Consider the following 22,811-nt stretch of genomic DNA (forward strand, 5'->3'; position numbering starts at 1 on the left):
TGTAGTGGTGCACTAAATGTGCTTGAATCAGTATATTCATTGCCATATCCAATGGCACTTCACTCAAATATTCAAACCTATTACGTTTCTTTTAGTTGGCTGCAAGCCTACTCATAAGGACTTCAAGTATCGACCATACTGCTGCACTTGCTTATGTCCACCAACAAGTTGTCAATTCTAGAGCACATCTAAATTCTACCATCATGACTACTAATGATACTCTCAGGGAATAACATTCCTAACAATAATAGAATCACCAGCTCAATGAATGTAAGCATACTTCCAAAATCATCCGACAAGGACAACATCAAACTCTCTAATCTTTGCTATATAATTGATTAAATCACAGAAACCATATCCTACATTCTTGAATCAAGGAGATTTGACCTCCTAGTCAAGGGTAGATACATTATGCTAGTTAAGTAATGCTCATATTAGCGATCAGTTATCATTTTATTTCACATTAAAAAGATTGATCATACAGCTCAATCTAGTAAATGGTGCATAGATATATTTACTGATGCCCAGATTCAAACTAACATACTATCTACACAGTCCGAATTTTAATTATCAACGAAACCTAATCACCAAGAAGACAAAGTGGCTGCCTCATGCTAAGCTCCATCTTGAGGGCAGGAAATTTCTCCAAATCATGAGAGATGCTTAAGATTTTCTGCATGTGAGAGTAAACCGATGTAATGCCAAGAAGATATCAATAAACATTAAACAACCATTTTGTTTTTTACTTTCTATTTGAAAACTAAGCTTAAATCACTATTTCTACTTATGTTTTCTTGTTATTACCAACTTTCTAAACATGTTTTAAAAACCAAACCAAACTTCAAAAATAATTTGGAGCTAGAAATAAAGTTCGTATTCAATGCGTGATCAATCATGCAAAGAAAAATGGGTTATGCTAAACGAAAACTTACCAAAGCGGCAAGATGTGCTTCTTCCAAAATATTACCATCTACCTCCAATCTTGCAATTGGAAATTCTGGAATATGCCCCGACTGTTTTTTACCAAGCAAATCACCAGGTCCACGTAAAAGAAGATCAACTTTTGCCAGATGAAAACCATCTGACATGTTTTCCAACACCTTCAAGCGACTTAAGCTGCTTGCAGTCGATGCCACCAAGATGCATCTAGACTTCTTCTTTCCACGTCCAACTCGTCCCCTTAGTTGATGGAGCTGAGCAATACCAAATCTCTCAGCATTCATAACAACCATCATTGATGCATCAGGAATGTCCACTCCAACCTCAATCACTTGGGTAGAAAGTAGTATCTGGGTATCTCCGTTCCGAAATCTCCTTAAAGCCTCCTCTTTTTCATCACTCTTCATTCTCCCGTGCAACAACCCACAGTTATAGTCCTGAAACCTGTAAGAAATGGATTGAAGACCTTCTGAAGCAGCACGAAGCTGAGGCAGCTGTTCGGATTGCTCAATCACTGGATACACGAGATACACCTTCCCTCCTGTTTGTAGCTCATCCAGCATCATCTATTGTCACAAAAATCATTTTCGTCAAACAAGAAGGCTATCCAACTGTCATCATTCTCTCATCCATATTGAAACAGTATCCTTGGCATACACAATAGTGCATGCACAGGTGCTAAAATATATCAATCAAGAACTGCCAGAACTTAAAACTGCCATTTACTCTAGAATAGATGCTGCATCTCGACTTTAAGCCATTTTTATTACCTCCCCCACAGAATAAATAAACGAAAGCCCTGCCCTTTCGAGAAAATAAATATATAAAAATACATTAAACTTTGATGTTATTAATTTATAATTAAAAATACTTCCACATACATTAGATGCGTACAATTCACCAAATAGATATATGGCAAAAAATAATGTTTCCAGCTATTTAAACTCATGTATGATTCATCTAGCAATTTTGTATCCATTTCTAACGAAATAAACAATTTATGAAAGATTTATAGGTAAAGTACATATGACCAAGTATTTTAAGAAATGTAATCATCTCAAATGTAAGGACAAGAATATACCTCATAAACCTTCTCAAAGCCTTCATCATCTCCCACAATAGAATATGTTTTGACTGGTAACCGTCCAGGAGGACAATCGGTAATCTGTAACAAAGAATCAAGGAATTACTGATGATAACAACGAATGGATCACTTCCGTTAATAATTAAAGGAACAACCAATATACAATGAAACAGGTGGGACCTGGGGGATAGCATAAAGAACAAAAAATCACAAAGTCCATGAATCATTATTTCTGGTGACACTTCAATCCATCCATCTCAAACCGGTGTTCAATGGGAAATGAGAGGATAAAATCGGATTCCTAGAGGAATGAAGGGAGAAAGAAAAATAATGCGGAAGTTGATCAATTTATCCACCTAGTTATCCGAAGTACACATTTAACTATGTAGGAGTTTCAAATCACTTAAAGTAATACTAGGTTCTTAAAAAGTTGTACATTGGCCTTTGGTTATGTGGAAAATTGTTTTTCGTGTTAAGTTTATACTTCAATAGCAGTTGTAAGTAAATAAGGAGAAAAGTGTGAACATACATGAGTTAGCGACATGTCCCCATACAACGCAAGAGCAAGACTCCTTGGAATAGGAGTGGCCGACATGGCAAGAACATGAGGGGCCATAGAGAAATCTCCACTTGAGGTTGCATCAGCGGTCTCGGCGGCAATTTTCGAACTTAAGGAGTTAAATAACTACAGTCAAGAGTGATAATGAACCATAAGATTTAGGATGGCAAGATTAAGATAAAAAAACAACAAAAATAAATGAAAAGAGGAGGCAAAATTATTTCCAGCAGACCGTAGGCAAAATAAAAAAAATACTACCGAACATAGTCAAAGTCTAGTTATGGACTTTTTTCCTTTTAATCAATAAAAAAAATTTATTTTTGTTGATAATCAAAGATTAAAAGGAAAGAAGGGGAGGGGAGATCAAGCATGTCAATAAATAAAGGGAGATTACGAAAAACCTCTCCAATTGGCAATAAGCATAGAGTGAGAGTAACTAAAATAAAATGAGTGACATCCGGTTGGAGGCACTAAATTAAATAAAGATCTCTCATTCCTCCAAATAAATAAAGAATTTTAGCTGTCTTTGTAAGAGTGGCCCGTAATTGAAGGACAATGTGTTCGACACACCCAAAAGATATTGCCTTGGAGCTGAACCATACCAATTAGTCTCTCTTAGCAGAACAAGAAGAAAATATCTTTAACAGGAGAACTCGGGGAAAATATATATATATAAATAAACAGAAGAGAACAAAAAATGCAGGGAACTGCAAAATACAGACACCAAGTCTCCCTTAGAAGATTTCTAACGAAAGAGTGACTCCTTGAACGTCGAACTAAACATCTTATCATGTTTACAGGAAAAGAAACTATTTCATCTCCACTTTTAAAGGTGAAGATATAGAAAGTACCAAACACTTCCTTGACAGAAATAAAATGAAAATTCCCGATAAGTTAAATGAAATTGACCCCTACTATTGCAATTAGACAAGAAAGGTTATATTATGATATGTTTGAATTTTTTCCAGAAAATGTTATACAGATGAAAGCCACCACCTTACTGCTAAACTTTCCTCTCTGAACTACACCAAAACGATGCTGCTCATCCACAACTGCAAGGCGTAGAGCAGAGAACTCCACTTTTTCCGATATTAGACTGTGAGTTCCAATAACGAGAGAAGTCTCTCCTGTTTGGAGGCTCTGAAATTGAAATTGAAATTTCAGGGGTGTAGCATGAAAAAAAAGTTCAAAACAATTAGGTAATAATGCAGACCTGTCGAATCATCCGTGATTGTTTTGATGGGGTAGAACCTGTTAGTAAAGCAACAGAAGGCTTATTCTCGATCTCTTCCATGTTCTCTAACAACCCAAGCAAATGCTCATAATGCTGAATAGCAAGTAACTCCGTCGGAACCATGAAAGCTGCCTACAGATTATTACAAGAAGTAATCTCAGCTTTGCATAGCACTTAAAGATTTAGAACATTATATGTAGTAGTTTCCATAATGATAAAGATTGACAAATAATCTATTAAAACGTCTCAAATATCCAGAAGCTAACCTGATATCCAATGCCTATAACTTCCATGCATGCCAGAAAAGCAACCACTGTCTTCCCACATCCTACGTCACCCTGGAAGGACCAAAATGAATATCAAATGTACAGTACTTGTGATTGAATTTACATACAAGAGTCATTCAAATAATCTTGATCAATCCATCTTGTGGAGTGATTTGAATTTTGATTTTAGGAATAAGTTTTTCTTTCCTTTTGATCTTGATCACCAAGATAAACTCACTCTATCCTGTTCCTTTGGATGAAATCATCTTGATTTGAAGATTTTAGCATTTGAGATCTAGGAATTTGCATAACCATAAAGGTTTCTAGAGCCGATTGGCTAGAGCTTTCCCATCATTCAGTATCAAAGCTTTAAGTTCTAGATCAGATATATGTTTTTGTTGCTGTTATTTTCTTATTTTCCATTCTAAAATGTTCTCATTATTTTTGTTCATCTCAAAGCCAACATATCAGTAGTCGAATTCTTACAAAATGGTTTCAATTCAGCAGAGGAAGATCACAATTCCAGCAACAGAGACCCTATGCTGAAACGTGCCTTCCACCAGAACCAAAACCAGCAAGTCAAACAAGCTATGGGGGTGGGTAAGTTTGGTCATTGAATGCCAAAGTCACCATAAACTTCATTCCAACCGTCCGAACCAAAAACTTGGGTCTTTGCTGGATTGTATTTGAATAGGTCAAACTCGCAGGTTCACAGGCTATGGGTCTTCAAATTCGAGGTTCTTCGGATTGGGTTTATAGAACTGGATTTCTGGAGCACTCGTCGAACAGCCACACTGCTGCTGAAGGAGCCATCGTCGGTGGGTTGTGCGTCTGAGTGCTCATCATTGCAGCAGAAAGCAAGCCACGTCATCAATGGTTCGCCGGAGAAGGTCGATCAAGCCCGTCGGCAAGTGCATCACTGTTTGTACGTGGGTCTACGTTGCCATGAAGCTCATGGTTTACAGCAATGCAGAATGTGACGTCCAGATGCAAAAAAAGGCAACAAAATTGAAGCCACTGGACGAAGCTTCATTGTAGACAAATTATAGAGATGGGGAAAAGGGCAGAAAGAGGTATTAGAACCATTCCTAACCAAGTATTTGCAAAACTAAGAGAAACAAGGGAGAATAGCAGAGATTGTCTTAAGGGAGTATTTACATAATCCTAGGAAAGCTTTCCCTTCAATTCATGCAAAAGGGTGATAACCGTCCTTCTAACAATGATCCTCTCCGCAGAGCTTATATGTTGAATGACTATGTCAATAGGAATATGAATTCGCTTGTAGGGATATATGGTTATTCATGATTACTACTAAATTAGGCAATGTAATATTCAGGATTTGGTAAGAACTTTATTTTAAGAGTCTTGAGGAAGTCCCTAGGATTAGGTTATGAGATCTAGTTTTATCTACTGAAAAGTTTGTGCACATATAATTAATGACAACACAAACAGAAGTTTTGCAAAGTTAGGAATGAGAGCTAGAGAAACCCACTATTAAGTATAAATAGAAATGAGAAATTTCTAACACGACAGTATAACAAGAAAAAGGATGGAAGAGACAGCAACCTGCAAGAGCCTATTCATAGGAATTGGTCGCTTCAAATCCCATATAATTTCTGCAACAGCTTTCATCTGACTCTCTGTAAGGGAATATGGGAGGGCTTTAAGAAACTTTTGGGTGAGACAAGTCCATTCCTTCATATATGCAGCATTTAAACGAGGTTGACGATACTTGTCCAGCAAACTATCTTTCTCTATTGTTGTACCGAGACCTTCAAGCATTTGGAACAAGCGTGCCAACTGTTAAATCAGGATTCGTAATCAAATATTAAGTCCACAAGTGAACAAGAAATTAAATCAAATTATGAACAAACATCACCATTAAAATTATCTAAGCTATTGCCAATATGTTTTCCTTTTTTCTTTTTCTCTCTTGATTGAAACAGTAGTAGGTCCCCTTCAAGGGTAAGCAATTTTACTATTTAAATTATTTTAACAACTTCAATAATAGCCAAAACACTATCATCTTTTTCATTCAACTCTTCCACAAACGGACAGATGAAGATTGTTGAAGTAGATGTGAAGTTGGTAACTATACCTGAAGGTAAAAGAACTCGTCAAATATAAAACGTTTGCGAGCCAAATCAGCTTCATTTATACTCTTTGGCTGATGAATCCCATTGTATGCCTGCTTTAAAGGAAGTTAAAATGGGGGNGGGGGACCATTAGAGATAAATAAACAGATAGAATTAAGAATGATAGTTCTTTTTACCATGCACAGTAATGCAAGTGATGGTGGGAATGCAAAGTATCATACATTTGAAAATATTCATTAGGCCACACAAATGTTCCCAGAAACTACTAAGTGGTAGTTGTATCAAATATTTTAGAATTACAAATTATAATGAGCATTATAAATATTGAGAGCCTTAAAATCCAAGTATTTTGCATTCACTTGACCTAATTACTTGTCGTATAAATCCACCATCCTTTTGATACAAATAGGTAAGACGTGTAGAATACCTTCTTTCCTATTCTACGTTGCCAATACCTTGCAAATTAAAGAACGAAAGCCAACCAAATAGTTAATAGAAAACTTCTGTATAACCAATCCACAAAGCTACAAATATATTTATGAATAATAGGTTGAATGTCTTTTATCCCCTTGACCTTTTTTTTTTTTTTTTTTTGTATCTTTTCATCTATTAATAAAGTTGTCTCTTGTTTTTGAAAAAATAGCATGAAAGCAAACCCCAGTAGCCTTTTTTTTTTTATTGCATAAGTAACTGATTTACTACTAAGTAGTCAATCATGATTTACATCTATCAATACTAAGTAAATAACTGATTTACTAAGATACAATCCATCTGTGATTTATATCTATCAACAATGTTTACTGATAGATATAAATCATCAACAATTTTTACTGATAGATGTAAATCATCTGAGATTTATATCTATTATTGACAAATGTGTGGCGTTGAGATATTTTAATGGGCCTTTTTAACTTTTCACATATTTTAACAAGGCTGGGCTTATAATTCTACCATATTTTCTATTAGTTTGAGGCAGATTGATATAAGTGCAATGGCCTTATTTTTTAATCTAAGACACAACGCCAAACTGGAAAAAAAAAAAAAAAAAAAAAGTTATCAAATAATTAATTTGGAAATGAACTTTTTGAGGTAAAGCAAAGAAATATTCAATTTTTTTAAAAGTTAAGCAAACAAATATTAATTGATAAGTGTATTATTCGAACTCAACCAGTGTGGGAGAGGGGTTTTAAACCTATAATCTATTGATTGAAGATATCATTCCTTTAACCACTTGAGAAATGCTTGGGTTAGCAATACTATATATATTATTGTGTATTAATGTAATAACTTGGTTAAAACCCATTAACAACAACCCATCAAAAGATCTTTTTTTCTTTTTATGGATAAGCAACCTTTCATTTTATTAAAAGAAAACAAAACTTTTCATTCTCAAAAAAATACAATAGATCCAAGGGAAAAAAAAGAAAGCAATAAAAACAATGCAAAGATCGGATTATATGAGAAAAATAAAAGCATTCCAATCAAGACACAAATCCGAAATCGAGAAGCAGCAAATTTCTTCTTTTTAATCGAATTGTAATGCTAGTTTATGGCTTCGTATACATCTATGACTTTGTAGATGAAATATTGAATATTTTCTCTCAAACGTCCCCCATTTTCCACAAACTAAATTAAAAAACACTTACATCATGAAGACGCAATAGCCCAAAGCTCTGAGTGATATCTTCTGGAATGGGATCTATGTTGACAGGCAATGCTTCTATGCCTCTGCATGAAATACAAAAATAAATTTGGGTACAAAAAGAAGTTAAAATCAATTAATCAGTAGAAAATCTTCAAAACCATTAAATAGGCTTAAAAAATAGACTTCCTTATGAAAGAAGACCAACCAAACTATCCAACTCAAATATTCTAAAAAGTTTCTAGCATCTTTGATCCCTGAAAGATAAAAAAAATATGGAAAGTACACACCCCAGTCCAACTGCGGTCAGTGTCACCTTTAACCTTATCCAAATTAGTGAATCCACAATAGGAAAGGTAACGAATTTTAAACTAATAACCTATTAAGAAAGTACGCAGAAGGGGATTTTGTTGGAAGACAGGCAGTTTTTTATATCAACAGCAGCATTTCTTAGCAGCTTCAAATCAAAGACAAACAAAAGCTTAACACGATATTAGAACTTTTTCTCTACAAGGAAACAGAACTTCAATCAAAGAATGTGCCATTCACCATAATGAAGAGACTCCATCAACCATGTACCTTATTTTCCTCCATTATTATCTCCTTCTCATTACAGATTTCCATGTTGTTAAAGTTCACTTTTTCAAGAAGAAAAAGAAGAAATTTGAAGTTTTGTGGTCGTTTTGCTTATGTTTTTGGCATGTAGACATGCAGGATCTTAACAGAATTATGGCATCTGATATTAGTTCCTAAAAATAATAATAATAAATATATAAATAAATAACTACAATTCCATTAATAAAATGAAACGTACAAAATGGAAGGAAAGGACCTTCCAACAACCTAAGGTGAATTAAAAACACTTATCCACTGAGCATTGAGACAGTAAAAAGAATGATCTCAATAAAATTGTCAAATGATAAAGCTAGGTTGTTAAATAATTGGTTGCTTCTTCGCGCCAAGCCCTGCTGATGGAGAGCCGAAGAGTCTTCTTACATGCTTGAAAGGATCGCCCAGCAAGGTGGAAGCGAGGAAGTCATGTATATGGGTTGGGGTAACTATAGTTCACCCAAATGCTTCCTTCATAAGAGTCCAGAAATTGTGAGGAAAAGGGCAGATTATAAAAAGATGGCTATGCAATTTGAGTTCTTTTTGCATAAAACACACAAGTTAGAGAGTGATATGACATTCATGTTTAGAGACAAACAGCTGAACTAACCCCCNCCCCCCCCCCCCCCCCCCCCCCCCCCTCCTCCCTCCAAAACTTGAATTTCATGGGCTATCTGCCACGCAAAATGCTTATAAATAGGGATCCTTCTCAATGATGTAGTTTAGGGATTTAACCGTCTGGTCTAAAGCCATCTAAGAATCTCCTCTATCACTACCTGTGAGAAATATGAAATAGAGCAGCCCATTATGAAATTTCATCCTCTTTGTAGGTTTCTCATAAAATCCAGCTCCCAGTTTAGAGTAGTTGGGTTTCAGATGGTTGTATTTGATCAATTTACACACTTGTATAGCTTGGGAAAAGCAACAGCAACGGTCCCTCTTCATTCCAGACTAGAAGAGATTTCTTTACCATTGCCAATGTTTCTTTTTTATTCTCATTTTTCTCGGGGTTAGTATTCGTGAGCGTTAGTTTCTTTTCATTAATGGAAATTTTCAAAAAGCATAATAATAGAGGATATAGAGATATAATGGGTTCAAACGAAGCTAAATTGACTAGGAAGGGCTACTTTCAAGAAAACAGAGAATATAATTAACAACACTGGGAAAGATAACAGGGAAAAAAATGGAAAACAATGCAGTACAAACCTGGCAATAATATCTCTAAGAAACGTTGGTTGTAAACCCTTTTTTGAAGGGTATATAGGATATGGCCTCTCTTTTGCGTAAAATGGCACATCCTTTTCGTCTTGAAGAACATCAATGTTATATTCCCTCATCTCATAGTGATCTTCAGATTGCATAGTCCTTACCTAAGTGGAAAACAAAATGTCAAGTCATCATAAGAAGAGCTAAGTAAAGTAAAAAATCAAAAAGTTCATAGAGTGCAACATGGTGCAGTAACTACCATTATCCATCAGAAAAGGCAGTAGTTTCAACTTCTATATTTTTGGACCTTCCTAATTTTACAATAGTGGTAACTGGTATCTTGTCTAGCACAAAGGATAGTACTAAATTATAAACTAAGAAGCGTGGACACGAACATTAGATACAGATACAACACAATACTAACATGACGACACGTCAAATTCTTAAAAAGTAGACGAGCACATTGGGAACAAACTTTTCATATTTTGATGAGAAGACACAAAAATATTATTCAGGGAAACAAGGGAGAAAAATACAAAAATGTTATGTCCAGATGTATCCATGTCCGACACAGGCTCTTTAAATATTGTTCAGGGTTGCTAGCTCCTAAACAAAATGACATGCTGAAAATCATGCCTTGTTCTATGTTTAAAGAAACAAACTCCAAACCATCCACAAAAAGAATACTGTCAAAGAAAGTGGTAAAAATCACCTTCTATATGCGTTTTACTCTGCTGGAAAATTTATTGATTATTTACTATAGTTGGTCAATTTTTTTTATAAGAAACCACGCTTTCATTCAGAAAAATGAAAAAATGTACATTGTTGGTTACTTCAAAAATTGTCAATTGAGAGTATGCCTTTCGCAGCATGTCCACAAACAAGAGAGGATTGCTTTACAGAATTCGAAATTGAGAGTTATAATATTAAGGAAGCAAAAGGGTTTAAGTGGAAAATAAATATAATGAGGTGGAAAAATATTCAATGATTAGAAAGAGCCATTAAAATCTGAAAAGGCTACGCTCCCAATTATTTTATGATAGATCATCATGCAATGCAACGGTACATACTTAAACCATAATGAAAATCAAACAAGAGAATCTATATTAGCGATTCTAGAGATTTACCTTACCACTGACACAAACAATCTCTCCCTCTTTGTGCTTTGCTCCAAGACTTCTTAGAAAAGGCTGGAAAGTAAACCGAGTACCACGAAAGAATTTCTTCAAGTGCAAATAAACTATCTTCTTTCCACCAGTATTATTATCAGCCAGACAACCAGAATTTGATTCTCTTTCTGCAATTTCACAGCCCACAACCACCTCAAGAAATGAAAAGGAGTAACTAGCTCTGATTCCCCTGCAAGAAATATATATTTCATGGATCCACCTTAAATCTTCCTTTGAATCCTTTGGGCAGTCAGGACTCTAAATAATTTTGGATTTTAGTGGTACTAGGTAAAATTAAAACACAAATCTAAACATAAATAAAATTAAACAAAGGTATTCAGATTTAAATGAAATGTCACCTACTTGGAAATGAAATGATACTAACTTTTCCTGTCATCTATTACAAAAATATGATATTCAAAATTAAAAATAAGTTGCAAGTCGTTTTTAATATATGGAATTAATTGAAACTTGTTGGCCACCTTCCCCACCCTGATCAATGGATAAGCACGGGACTTTTAACCTGGAAGGGCGAGGTTAGTTGCATATGAAGAATTTTGGATCAGACTTAGATTTTGAAATTTAATGACGAGGAACGATCTTTGCACAACCACCCTGTGTACCAAAGGGCAAAGGGCAGAAGAAAACAGAGAAAACAGGCCAAGAATTTCTAAAGAGAAAGAGAACTAAAAACCTTGACTCTCTAGGGCTCTTAGACAAGGGATACTCTCTCTCCCTTTCTATTTGTCCAAATAACTCATACTTTGAATAGACCCTAGTTCAAGAGAGGGCTCGACGTGTTATCATAGTTATAAAAATGAGACGTCCTTGTTTTTTAACAGAAAACTAGATGAAAAGATATAAACTGTTCAAGGAAACAACCTACCAATGGGTGAAAACAACAAACATAAAAACCAACAAAAAAGGCCAATCAAAAGCCAGCAGTAAAGACTAAGACCTTAAAGAACATGAAGAAACAAAAAGATTAACCAAATCGAAAGCAGCGTGTATCAAATTTTAAAAGCATTTATCCTTAAATAGATTGAAAACAAATTAAAAATTATTTTTACTATCGGTAAGTGTTTGAGTCAACTTGCGTGCAACTCAATTATTGTCTTAAGACAATTACACAAGCCTACTTCCTTTGATTACCAAGAACACTCGTAAGATACTATATCTACGATTGGTGACCATTTAAACTCATCCCCCTTGAGACGTTTAATATTTGCGTGGTCCTTGTTCACCACTCAGTCAACTCATGGTGGTTAAATCAACATCATTTGAGACGACAAAGTCCCACATTCAAATGATCAACCTTCCACTTTTTAGGATTTGGTAAATGTTCAAGGGAGACAGCCTAAAGAAAATTAGAAAAACTAATGCATTTCCCATTTTCCAGCAATCATGTTCAACAAAATTTCTTCAGAAAAAGTAACCCTAAATGTTGCTCGTACCAGAATTTAGAAATGGGAATATTACATGTATTGGACAAGAAATAATGTAAAATTCTCCTCCCAAAGATTATTCCTCGACCAAGCACCTTAGAAAGAATGTGGTCAGCCATCCAGCTATCCCAAACTGGAACTCATACACCTGCTAGACCTAAGACAACATGTGGAAACAAAACTCCCAAGGACATCTGACACTGACAGCATCTCTAGGAAAGCCATCCATCCCACAGAGAATGCGAAGTAATTGATCGCTGTCCTCTACAAAGTGCCTGGTTTGGCTGTTTTACAGCAAGAGCAAAATTTCTGTTTCTGAAATTACCGAAACAAAGACCACCTTCATCTATTAGCAAAAAGACCTTCCAGTTAACTAGAACCTGCCCACGTCTTTCCAAGAGACATTTCTAATTTTCTTCAAGTAGCTGGCCAACTTTGAAGTATTCCAAAGAGGGGTAGGTGATATGTTGGAATACTAGAGAACATTAACGCCTCTATTGACAGCAGAACATTATTCAATTATGAAGCTAATTTATCAAGGAAAATTTCCCTCCAAAGGCACTCCTATAAAATCAGAGGCCATAAACCTTGAATTGATACAACTACTCATTTGACGAATCAATAGCTTAAAAACTGGATGATGCCAAAGAAAAATCAGAAAAGCATATCAGTTTACATCGAATCAAGAAATTAAATGCATTTTTGAACAAAAAAGGTGAAAATAAAAAAGAAAGGGAGGGAGAAAGAGAATGACACCTTGATGACAAGACTTTCCCTATAAAGATCAAGTATTGTCCATCATAAATATTAACCTGTGGGTTCCGTAAGTCGGCATAGGTTCGAGGAAAATGATGTAGTAATTTCCCTAACTAGAAAACAGAAGGAACAAAATTAGTCCAAGGCAACTTACATAGTTATATATAGATATTTGAGGCTTTATCTGTTCTTCAAATAAGAACAAAAAATAGAAACAAAAAAAACCCACCGTGTGGAAGCCGCTCTCATCAAGCTGGCGCTGATGCCTCTTACTTAATCCAGGTATGCAACCAACAGACTGGTCAAGAAATGATCTGCCAGATACTGCATTATTTTGTGATTTTAACGCCTTTCTTGAAGAATCTTCTTCGACAGCTGGATTACTAGATATTGTTCCAGTCTCAATATTCTTAGGCAGAAGAGATGAACCAGCACTATAAGTATATTCTTCACTTACTGAAGAATTACCTACATCTGGAAGGACAGAGTACAGGGAAGACAGAGTTCCATCCAGACTATCTTGTACCCACTCTTCACAAGTTGAATTCAGAAGAAAGTTCTCACCCGTTTTAGCTGATAAAAAACTCGCAATGTCTGAATAACATGCAGAGCCATCAAATAATTCGACTGGAGGAGAACTTCCCAAAATGATGGATGGAAATTTTTTACATGCTACAGAAACATTACAATCATCATCTGTATCTGATGGAATTGAATTAGATTGATTGTTGTATTGTCCATTCTCAATATAATCATCATGAGCCATCACAACTGATATCTATAAACAAACCAAATTTAAATATATCAAAGAACAGTTAGATATCAACTCATGATTATTCATGAAGCAAAGTTAAAGAACCAAAAAAACCAAAAATTGCATAATATTTAGTGCTGTAGAAGTACAGTGGTCCCCACGAAGCTGGAAGCTGAATGGATGTGGATATCTCAATTTAAAAAAAAAAAAACTATAAAAAGAAAGAAACAAAAGAATGGTTGATGCACTCTCAAACTAACTTGGATGCTGCAAGTCACATTCCAAAGCCAATTAGAGAGAGTGCTTAGTGACAAAGATTTCAATGTTTATTATACAAACTATTGTTCGGTTCCGGCTTTTTGGTTTTATTTTTTCCACTCACGAACCCGACTGAATACAATTGTTTGTTCTTACACTAAAACTCGGACTACCAACCAAACCAATTCCAACCCAAACTGACGATCGGTTTCAGTTGTTTAAACAATCTTTTTGGTTTTTGGGTTTTTTCTTGCACCCCTAATAACCACCACTCTTAAAGCATAAAGGAGAGGCATTACATTAGAGAGAATAGTCAATGTAGGTGAGGTTGCGAGAAAAGAGTGTGAAGATAGTTTGGAGTTGCGAGATATTAGGTTTGTATCCAATAGATGAATTTCATCACTACAAGTAACCTAGATGATGAGGGTTATAATGTTCATACCAACCAGCAAGTTTGATGAAGTAACAATGAGTGCTAAAACTGCCAACTGGAAATATAACAAAAGAACGATTTCATCTTGTAACATACAAAAGATTACATCAATTGCTTACCTTATCTAGCAACTTTCCTCGATTTGAGATGCTTGTGGTGCCATATTTACCCACTTCAAACAAATCACCTGCAAACGTGTGCTTTGTTCTTGAGCACAACTTTGGTAGCATGGAAAGAACATGATGGAACCTGAGACAGAAGAGGTGATGCGCTAATCAAATAGTCTGCATTTGGTATTTCACCATAACTTCAAGCAGTTGATAATGAGATATCAATAATACCTCATGCTTTCACCCACAGCATTCCGATATCTTTTTTCAACATGCAATGCTACACTTCTCATTTGATGTCCACTGAAGCACTAAAAAAGGAAACCCCATTCATTCATACACCCCTAGGCACCATGTCCAAATTAATTCTAACAAAAGATAAATAGGGAAGGGGAAATAAAGTAGAATTTCACATCAATTCAAGAATCCTATGATAAACAAATAATTACTTTAAAATGAAGTCCATATAGGGAATTCCAGAAAACTAGGGACAGAATAATAAATAAACTTCTAGTGACCAAACATAAGAAGCCAGCTGCGGTAGCATGAAGGAGAAGAATGAAAGAAAAAACCCCTTATACTCTGGCTTTCTTTCTTTTTCTTCTTCCTCCATTTTTTTTTTTTTTTTTTTTTTTTTTTTTTTTTTTTTTTTTTTTTTTTGGGGATAGGAAACAATGCCATTGATTAGATCAAATGATACAAAAGGGGAGAAACTCCAAGATAATTACAAAAAGATTCTCCAGCTAGACATAGAGAATTTAACCTAAGATACAAGAGAAGGGGCTCTTTAAAACCAAAATAGAGCCAAAAATAGAATAGCATCTGGCATGGGTTCTATATTTTTTTCCCTTTTCTAGGAAAATTCTAGCATTTCGCTCATTCCAAAGAAGCCAAATATGAACCCCGTTGATTTGCATGCAAAGAACTTTCTGGTCACCCTTGAAAGGATGATCCTTGAGCACTAAATTCAGCCATTCAAAGAGATGTTAATATTCTTGAAGAAATATGTCATCGTGAAAGAAGGTAAACAGAAGAGAGATGGTGATGAGGCATCTCACAAGCCAAAGGAGTAATATAAGCTCTCAAATTGGTCAAGATTCAAAAAAGGGGATATAACTAAAGGATTCTAATACAGTGCATTGCATATACAGTTAGTTAGACCATTTAACCATGCCAATCTCATGTACAATGTCCAGGAAAAAAAATAATCCTGAATTTCCCAATAAAACCCATATTTAAAGAATCACCTATCCACTTTCACTACAACATAGTAGCTTTTTCCGTGACCTTTCAAATAATTAGTGCACAGTTCCAGTATAAACATACAGACAGTCATACCAGGCCACACGAATGAACGATTGAGATGATCAATGCCATGCCCAACAAGAGTACAGGGAACGCTATGCATGCCTGAATACCGAAAACATCAGACCGACAGGGAAAGCTTACTAAAAAAAAAACTGCAAAAGAACAAAAAGATTAACATCAAGCCAAGAAACTTCAAAACTGACCAAAGCTTAATGCAGTAGGAACCGGAAACGCGTAAAATAATTACTGGTGTTTCATTGAATTAACATCCACCCAACTACTAACCTCAGCTAGTAGTATAATATAGTTCTTTCTTCCAAAATAAACAAAAAAGCGGACTATCCACCCGTAAATTGAGAATCAAAATAGCCATAACAAACAAAATAGTTCGCAAAATTAGAAGGATGACAACTCTTTTATCATTTGTTTGTACTCAACATTGCACTTCATTCGTAAGTAACTGAACCGCCATTTCAGAACGAGTACTGAAACTTGCCTGTGAGATGAAAATTCTAACCTTAACAAAGGATCGTGAGCTCTAATTCATGAACATCCGACGTTCGAAGCGGCCAAAACATTCGTAGTGAAGGTGACGATTGCAGTCTAACAGCAACTAATAGAGTGGGGAATGAGCGCGCTCAAATGCTTCTTTGTTTGCTTTATCGAGCATTCAACACATCAAATTGATATTTTACAGAGCTGAACCACACGGGCACAGCGCGGGTGACAAGGTTCGCAAAATGCTCGGGCAATTGAGATTGGATTGATGCCCCCAGACCAATTAGGTCACTAATTTTTATTGCCCCTAAATAATAATAATAATAATAATAAATATCATTTTGGCTAAATTATAAATTAGACTTACAATTTTCATATATATATATATATATATATATATATATATTATTGGAATTTTAAAAGACTAAAAATATTTTTAAAACAAGTCAAAAAAAAATTAATGGTATTTTTTAAATAAAATATTAACAATGATTAGACTCAATTTGCATACAATTTCATAAACTCACTTAAAACTAAGAAGTAAGAACTAAAATAAGGATTACCACGTTGGATGATGAAAGTCCCACACATCAGAAAATGATCAAGGAATACTGTCTCCATTGAAATGAGAAGGAAGCCCAAAGCAAAGTCACGAGAGTTTATGCTCAAAGTGGACAAATATCATACCACTGTGGAGAGTCGTGTCGTGTTCATCTAACACACTAAATACATTCATTTCAAAATAAAACTTCGAAACAATCAATGTACGATGAACAAACTTAGAACGTCATACAGTGGATGTTCATAGCCTAAACTTACACAAAGCACATACAATAATTACAGAAAAGAAAAAGAAAAGATCACAAGCTTTCATGAACTCAAACATGAAGGAATTTAAGAACTTTTAGAATCCTACATCCACTTGATCCACAGTGCAGTTGTTGTAGTCTAATGATCTGGACCCAACAAGGAGAGAAGAAAGTCCCTGTAACTGCCTGATGTCTCAGAATGAACTGCTTTGTTTAGGGTTTTCTTATACTTCTTGTGGTACTCTGCCTTTATGTACTGCATATCTATCTCAGCTCTTGACACAATTATCCTTATCAGAGTGGAGTCATCCGTTCCCAATCCCTTCATCGCCTTCCGCAAAGCCTGGAATTCAACATATTTTTTAGTGGAATTCACCATATTTTTAGAAACATTCATGAATGTATCAATGTGGGATCCCACGTAAGTAGGGGAGGAGAACGGAACATTCATTATAAGGGTATCAATGGAGATCCCACATCGGTAGGAGAGGAGAACGAAACATTCATTATAAAGGTGTGAAAACCTCTCCCTAATAGACACGTTTTAAAAATCTTGAGGGAAAGCAAGGGACAATATCGGCTAGCACATTCAAAGAGTGGGGACAATACCTTTGCAAAGTAAAACCCAGGATTCTCAGCACACAGCAAAATTGTTACAAGGCCATGCTCAAAATGCCCAGATGTTTCTTTTTTTATAGCCTGCAGAATGAATTTGTTCTTGTGTTAACCTTGAACCTTTATGTATTCTAAAAGAAAGATAAAGCTCGATCAAACACCTCTTTCAAAGATTGTCCGTATGTATGTTTATAAGCATGACTAACAGCACAGAGATGTGCTCTGCTTCTTTCACTGAAAATCTTTATGAACTTATCTTCATCAGTTCCCAATCTCTTCTCTCCAGCTTTATACAGAGATTTGGCGTCTTTTTGTACCAGAGATCCGTCTACTTCTGGGCCTTCATAGCGTGGTTTACCAACGTAAGCCAAAAGCAGCTGAAAAGAAATAATATTCTTTTATCAGATTGGCTTATCATTGCAGAAGTAGTTAGTGACCGATAAAAGATGAGTCGAATAAAAGCCATTAGTCTCAGCTTCAACTTTAAGATAAGAGTTCAATGCTTGTATGACGATTAGGCACCAGCTATCATCCCTTTTGTCTAGCGTTTTCCAAACATACAAAGGGCTATAAAATAGGAGTGTGAAGTCAGTAACCTCCTGCTAGTAGATATTGTCCATTTTGGCGTGTTACATATCGCTGTTAGCCTCACGATTTTAAAATGCTTCTACCAGGGAGAAGTTTCCACACCCAGTGTCCTCGCTGGCACACTGCCCGGAACCTGGCTTTGATACCATTTGTAATAGTTCAAGCCCACCGCTAGCAGATGTGGTTCACTTTGGCCCATTAAGTATTGTTATTAGCCTCAAAGGGGTGGATTGTGAGGTCCCACATCAGTTGGAGAGGGAAACAAAACATTCCTTATAAGGGTGTGGAAACCTCTCCCTAGTAGACACGTTTTAAAATCGTGAGGCTGACGGCTAGACAATATCTACCCGTGGTGAGCTTGGACTGTTACACGCACCTCGAAGTTTTCCAACTGATAGGATTTTAACATCCTAAGTAGGTGGCAACATCGGGTTTGAACCCATTATCCTAAAGTCTTTTCATACTTCAGTACTCATTTCACATACAACTGATAAGGCAGGCTTTAAAGCCAAGAAACAGAACAATATCATCACAAACTGATAAACAACAAAGAAAGAGTAGGACCTTTTGGTGATCACCAGTAGTACTATTTTGAATATCACGTTCAAGGGGAGAATGAAACATGGTCAAGTAAACTTGTTTAAAATGCTGAATCTGCGATGGTGTACGAGAACAAATGACTTCAGTGGCAGCTCTAAGAGTAACAGTTTGTCCATATATAGCCTCCTTCACTATAACAGCATCTCTTGTTGCTGGATCATACATCCATAGTAAAATTGCATCCTGCAGCAACACAAAAACAAAAGGATAAGATCAGGAATATTCACGAGTGACAAGCAACTGAGAAACTCGTTCTTTTGTTTGATCATATTCTTTTTTATTTCATTCAATCACAACTCCAGACACAAGAAGTGTCCATTTAACCCGTCTCCATTGGGTAAACCGCCCCCAACCCAGCCCAAATCCCTGTCCTGTCCGCCCCACTTTTTATATATATAAATATAAAATATATTAATATTATATATATTTTTTTTCACTTTATTTAGTAATTAATTAATTAATTAATTATTAGAAAATTATATGGTAATATTGAAATTTAAGTGGAGAGAAATTAGGTTGAATATTATATTATATTTTTGCTTATAATTATTGGGTTTATTAAAATGTTTTAATTTATTAATAAAAATTTTGTGGAAACATATATTTTTTTAAAAATATATTAAATATGCCAAAAAAAAAAATTTGTTGCCCATCAAAATTCAGTCAAAATAAGGGAACAAGAATTGAAATAAGAGATGGAAATATTGACAATTAGACTACTCTGATTCTTCCTTCGCCGGTAGACATCTCTAGCCCGACACTAGTAAAAGAATTTTGATGTGTAACAAAAATTGTGGTAAAATTATGCTAAAAGAAATCAAAATGATCAAAAAAAAAAAAAAAATTTAAAAGCACAAGAATGATAGTGAACCTTTTGAAGGCACAACACTAAAAATTAAACTAAAAATAGAGTGAGAGAGAAATAAGTAACCAGAAACAGAAATGGGACTATAAATCTGTAATGAAAACCAAGAGAGTCACCTCAACTTTGCCACTAAGCTCAGATTTCAAGCGTTTGGAGAGTTCCTCAGAGTACATGGCTCTGTATTCCTGCTGAATCAGAGCACGCTGTGCTGCATCTCGATGTGCAAGAACATTGATAACTGCAGCAGTATCACAGCCAAACCCTACAAAATCAATACCAAAATTCTCAGTCACCAGACTCCATTTCAATCTCCTTCCGCCTCCACCTTCACCACTTAGGGCACCTGAACTCAGTCAATTTCAATCTAACTCAATCCATTCAGAAATTAATCACCATACAGATTCTCCCTCACTTTTCCCTGTCCGATCAAGACTTTTCAATAAATGTAGAATCCGATCCCAAATCCGCAAAGAAAAAAATCAGTACCAAAACAAAAGACGTAAGAAACTTACACAGAAATAGAATTAGAAGACTGACCTTTAAAGGCGCGGTAAAGTAGGGCAGCATCGTCCCGTGGAGTAGTAAGAACAGGAGGAATGATCAAGGAAGACATGACGTTCGTTTCCGGGGAAAGAAAATGAGAGAAAATTTTGAAAGGATGAGGAGAAATTGCAAGGGAAAGTAGACGTTCAGTGATGAGTTATAAAGGACAATGATTAGCCATGGCGTTCAATATTGACGACTTGCTTTTCCGGACGCTGCCACCGAACGTACAAGCTTTTGAACGAACCCACGGGCTGCTCTTTGAATTCTTCAAAACTCGGTAGGAACATACTTTCCATTTGGAATATCTCTTTAACACCAAGTGTGTTGATTTCAAGCTTAGAGCTAGATGCCATTGTGTTAATAAAAAATGCCTCGTAGATGTTAACAAATTAAGCTAATAGACTTCATGAGTTCAAGGATTCGACCGTCTTTCGAAAAGAAATGTTATTGTAACAGCTTAAGTTATCCGCTTTAGTCTATTATAAATTGTCGGCAGTCTCATGGTTTTAAAACGTGTTTATTGAGATTTTGCACCTGTTTCGTCATCGAGTTGGTATGCAAAAAAAAATAGTAAACTTAAAAGATATTTGAAACGTTTAAACAACCAAAATAAAATAAAATAAAATAGATGAGATTTGAACTAATCAACAATAAATATTTTCTTTTTCTTTTTATATTTTGATCCAAAATTATATATTTTAATTAAATAATACAAGAATAATAGAATAGGTATTTATTTTGGGCGCACAAGCTTTGACCGAGTCTTCGTGATTAGTCAAACACAGTCAAATATTCATTTTTTCTTTCTATTATTGTAAAAAGATTAAATTCACAACTTGCTTTAAAAAATATTTGTCTAAATTTTGTAATGAAATAATAAATTAATAATAAACTAACATTATGTTACCGATTTTAAAAACTTTATTTTAAGAACCGGTATATTTTAAGATTTATTCAATTTCAATAAATCTAAATTTTTAGTTTTTCAAAATTATTTTTTTAATCAATTGATAATAAAAAGTTTAAAATTCAATAATAAACTAAGCATAGGGATATTTTAATTAATTAAAAATATTTAGCTTAAGAACAATATGATACGCACAATATTTTATGGGAAGAAGAGATGCGTTTGGAACAAACAAAATCCCATATTATCTTCTTAGGAACATAATTTTGGAATTTTCATAAACTAAATAAACGAATTTGAGCTCTTTAAGAAATTAAAATGATTTAAAAAAATTTTGACTATTTCGGTAAATTAAAATAAAATGTGACAGCTGTCATTGAAAACCGTCCACCAACCGGAAGAGGGCAGCATGTGCTCTCTCTCTCTCTAGATAACACCGAAAATGCCACTTGCGTATGGCTGGAGAGAGAAAAATAAAAAATAAAAAATAAAAAATAAAACAAATTTATTATTTATAATTAATTAACTTAAAACTTTGATGTTTTTTTAGTACAAATAAAAATTAAAAAAAATAAATAAAATTGACCGACATATATAAATGTTCGTTTAGTATGAGCAACCATATTAAACGCTCTTAAAATTTGAATAAACTCTAAATAAAACTTTGTCTATGCTTTTCAAAAATATTATGTATAAAGTTTTCGGTGCTACTCTAGACCCACCTGATCTTCAATCTTTACGATATCATGCTGAGGTACAAGACAATACAATAAGTGATGTATCAGAATTTAAACTCTAACCTTCAAAAAATGAGTATTTGTTAATTACTGTTGAACTATGTAAACTTTATTGTATTATTGATCAAAAAGTTAGAGGTTCGAATCTCTCGCTCTACGTATAAATTTTTTAACGGTGAGTAACTTATATGTCTCGATTGAAGCTCCAAATTTAAGCCTTATTAATTTTACAAAAACATCATCTTCATGAAAAAAAATCTCCCTTTTCGCATTTGTGTTAGGTTCAATAGAGTAAGTGTTCTATTAATAAAGGTGAGAACAAAAATTGTTAATATAAGTTTTTATATGCAAATTATTTTATATGCCACATGTTCGCTACATTATGATTTTTTTTAACTAATTTAATATTAGATATTTCGATGAGTTAATGTGACTACTCGTTTTTTATTTTATCATTTATTCTAATTTCATACAAAATATAGGTTTTATTATTAAATGAATGCACGTGAAAATACCGTCTCTAGGGTTTTTCTAACGAAAATCTACCATAAATTACAAATTAGGGTGAAAATTACAATAAATTTTAAATTTAAGGTAAAAAATGACATTAAGTTGGATAAAATAATTCATGTTTTTTTTTTTAAAAAAGAAAAAATAACATTTGAGCAGACAAGTTTAACGGGAAAACGGTAACTGTTGCTACTGACTGAGGTTGTGTGTAGGGACAAAAAGACAAGGCAAGAACATGGGTGGGGGCAGCCTTGTCCTTCTCACTTCT

At 34.7% G+C, this 22,811-nt stretch overlaps 2 protein-coding genes across 5 annotated transcripts; both read right to left on the bottom strand.

The window, feature by feature from the left end:
- Window positions 1–394: 394 nt before the first annotated feature.
- Window positions 395–16,621, bottom strand: LOC111472714 (ATP-dependent DNA helicase homolog RECG, chloroplastic). Of its 3 annotated transcripts, none has more exons than XM_023118435.1 (18): window positions 16,386–16,621; window positions 15,899–15,970; window positions 14,792–14,871; window positions 14,570–14,699; window positions 13,235–13,783; window positions 13,006–13,118; window positions 10,763–10,994; window positions 9,636–9,799; window positions 7,825–7,906; window positions 6,181–6,270; window positions 5,649–5,882; window positions 4,083–4,154; window positions 3,796–3,948; window positions 3,579–3,722; window positions 2,553–2,708; window positions 2,021–2,104; window positions 933–1,505; window positions 395–673 (listed from the first exon to the last, which is right to left on the bottom strand). In XM_023118435.1, the coding sequence occupies exons 2-18, from the start codon at window positions 15,935–15,937 to the stop codon at window positions 581–583; spliced, it is 2,988 nt and encodes a 995-aa protein (XP_022974203.1). In that variant the 5' UTR covers window positions 15,938–15,970; window positions 16,386–16,621; the 3' UTR covers window positions 395–580. The 3 variants fall into 3 exon arrangements, with proteins under 3 accessions (XP_022974203.1, XP_022974144.1, XP_022974240.1); XM_023118376.1 differs by having other exon boundaries at window positions 15,899–16,020; XM_023118472.1 differs by lacking the exon at window positions 15,899–15,970 and having other exon boundaries at window positions 16,386–16,620.
- A 458-nt stretch (window positions 16,622–17,079) lies between these two features.
- LOC111472939 (annexin D5-like) lies at window positions 17,080–20,681 on the bottom strand. 2 transcript variants are annotated; one of them, XR_002715528.1, is made up of 7 exons: window positions 20,381–20,681; window positions 19,960–20,105; window positions 18,943–19,161; window positions 17,952–18,167; window positions 17,785–17,874; window positions 17,182–17,518; window positions 17,119–17,141 (listed from the first exon to the last, which is right to left on the bottom strand). XR_002715528.1 is itself a non-coding variant. In XM_023118565.1 (6 exons), exons 1-6 carry the CDS (start codon window positions 20,454–20,456, stop codon window positions 17,315–17,317), a joined length of 951 nt encoding a protein of 316 aa, XP_022974333.1. In that variant the 5' UTR covers window positions 20,457–20,681; the 3' UTR covers window positions 17,080–17,314. The 2 variants fall into 2 exon arrangements, 1 of the variants encoding a protein (XP_022974333.1); XM_023118565.1 differs by having other exon boundaries at window positions 17,080–17,518.
- Between the last annotated feature and the right edge of the window lie 2,130 nt (window positions 20,682–22,811).

This window comes from Cucurbita maxima, unplaced genomic scaffold (genome assembly GCF_002738345.1).
Source record: "Cucurbita maxima cultivar Rimu unplaced genomic scaffold, Cmax_1.0 Cma_Scf00001, whole genome shotgun sequence".
Taxonomy (NCBI): Eukaryota; Viridiplantae; Streptophyta; class Magnoliopsida; order Cucurbitales; family Cucurbitaceae; genus Cucurbita; species Cucurbita maxima.

Coding starts and splice junctions, on each gene's coding strand:
- LOC111472939 (XM_023118565.1), bottom strand. CDS start 20,456: ATGTCTTCCTTGATCATTCCTCCTGTTCTTACTACTCCACGGGACGAT. Junction 19,162..19,959: donor AGCTTAGTGGCAAAGTTGAG/GTGACTCTCTTG, acceptor GTGTTGCTGCAG/GATGCAATTTTACTATGGAT. Junction 17,875..17,951: donor ACGGACAATCTTTGAAAGAG/GTGTTTGATCGA, acceptor TTCATTCTGCAG/GCTATAAAAAAAGAAACATC.
- LOC111472714 (XM_023118435.1), bottom strand. CDS start 15,937: ATGGCATTGATCATCTCAATCGTTCATTCGTGTGGCCTG. Junction 7,907..9,635: donor CTTAGAGATATTATTGCCAG/GTTTGTACTGCA, acceptor TATTTCATGCAG/AGGCATAGAAGCATTGCCTG. Junction 2,709..3,578: donor GAGGAAAGTTTAGCAGTAAG/GTGGTGGCTTTC, acceptor TCTTGACTGTAG/TTATTTAACTCCTTAAGTTC.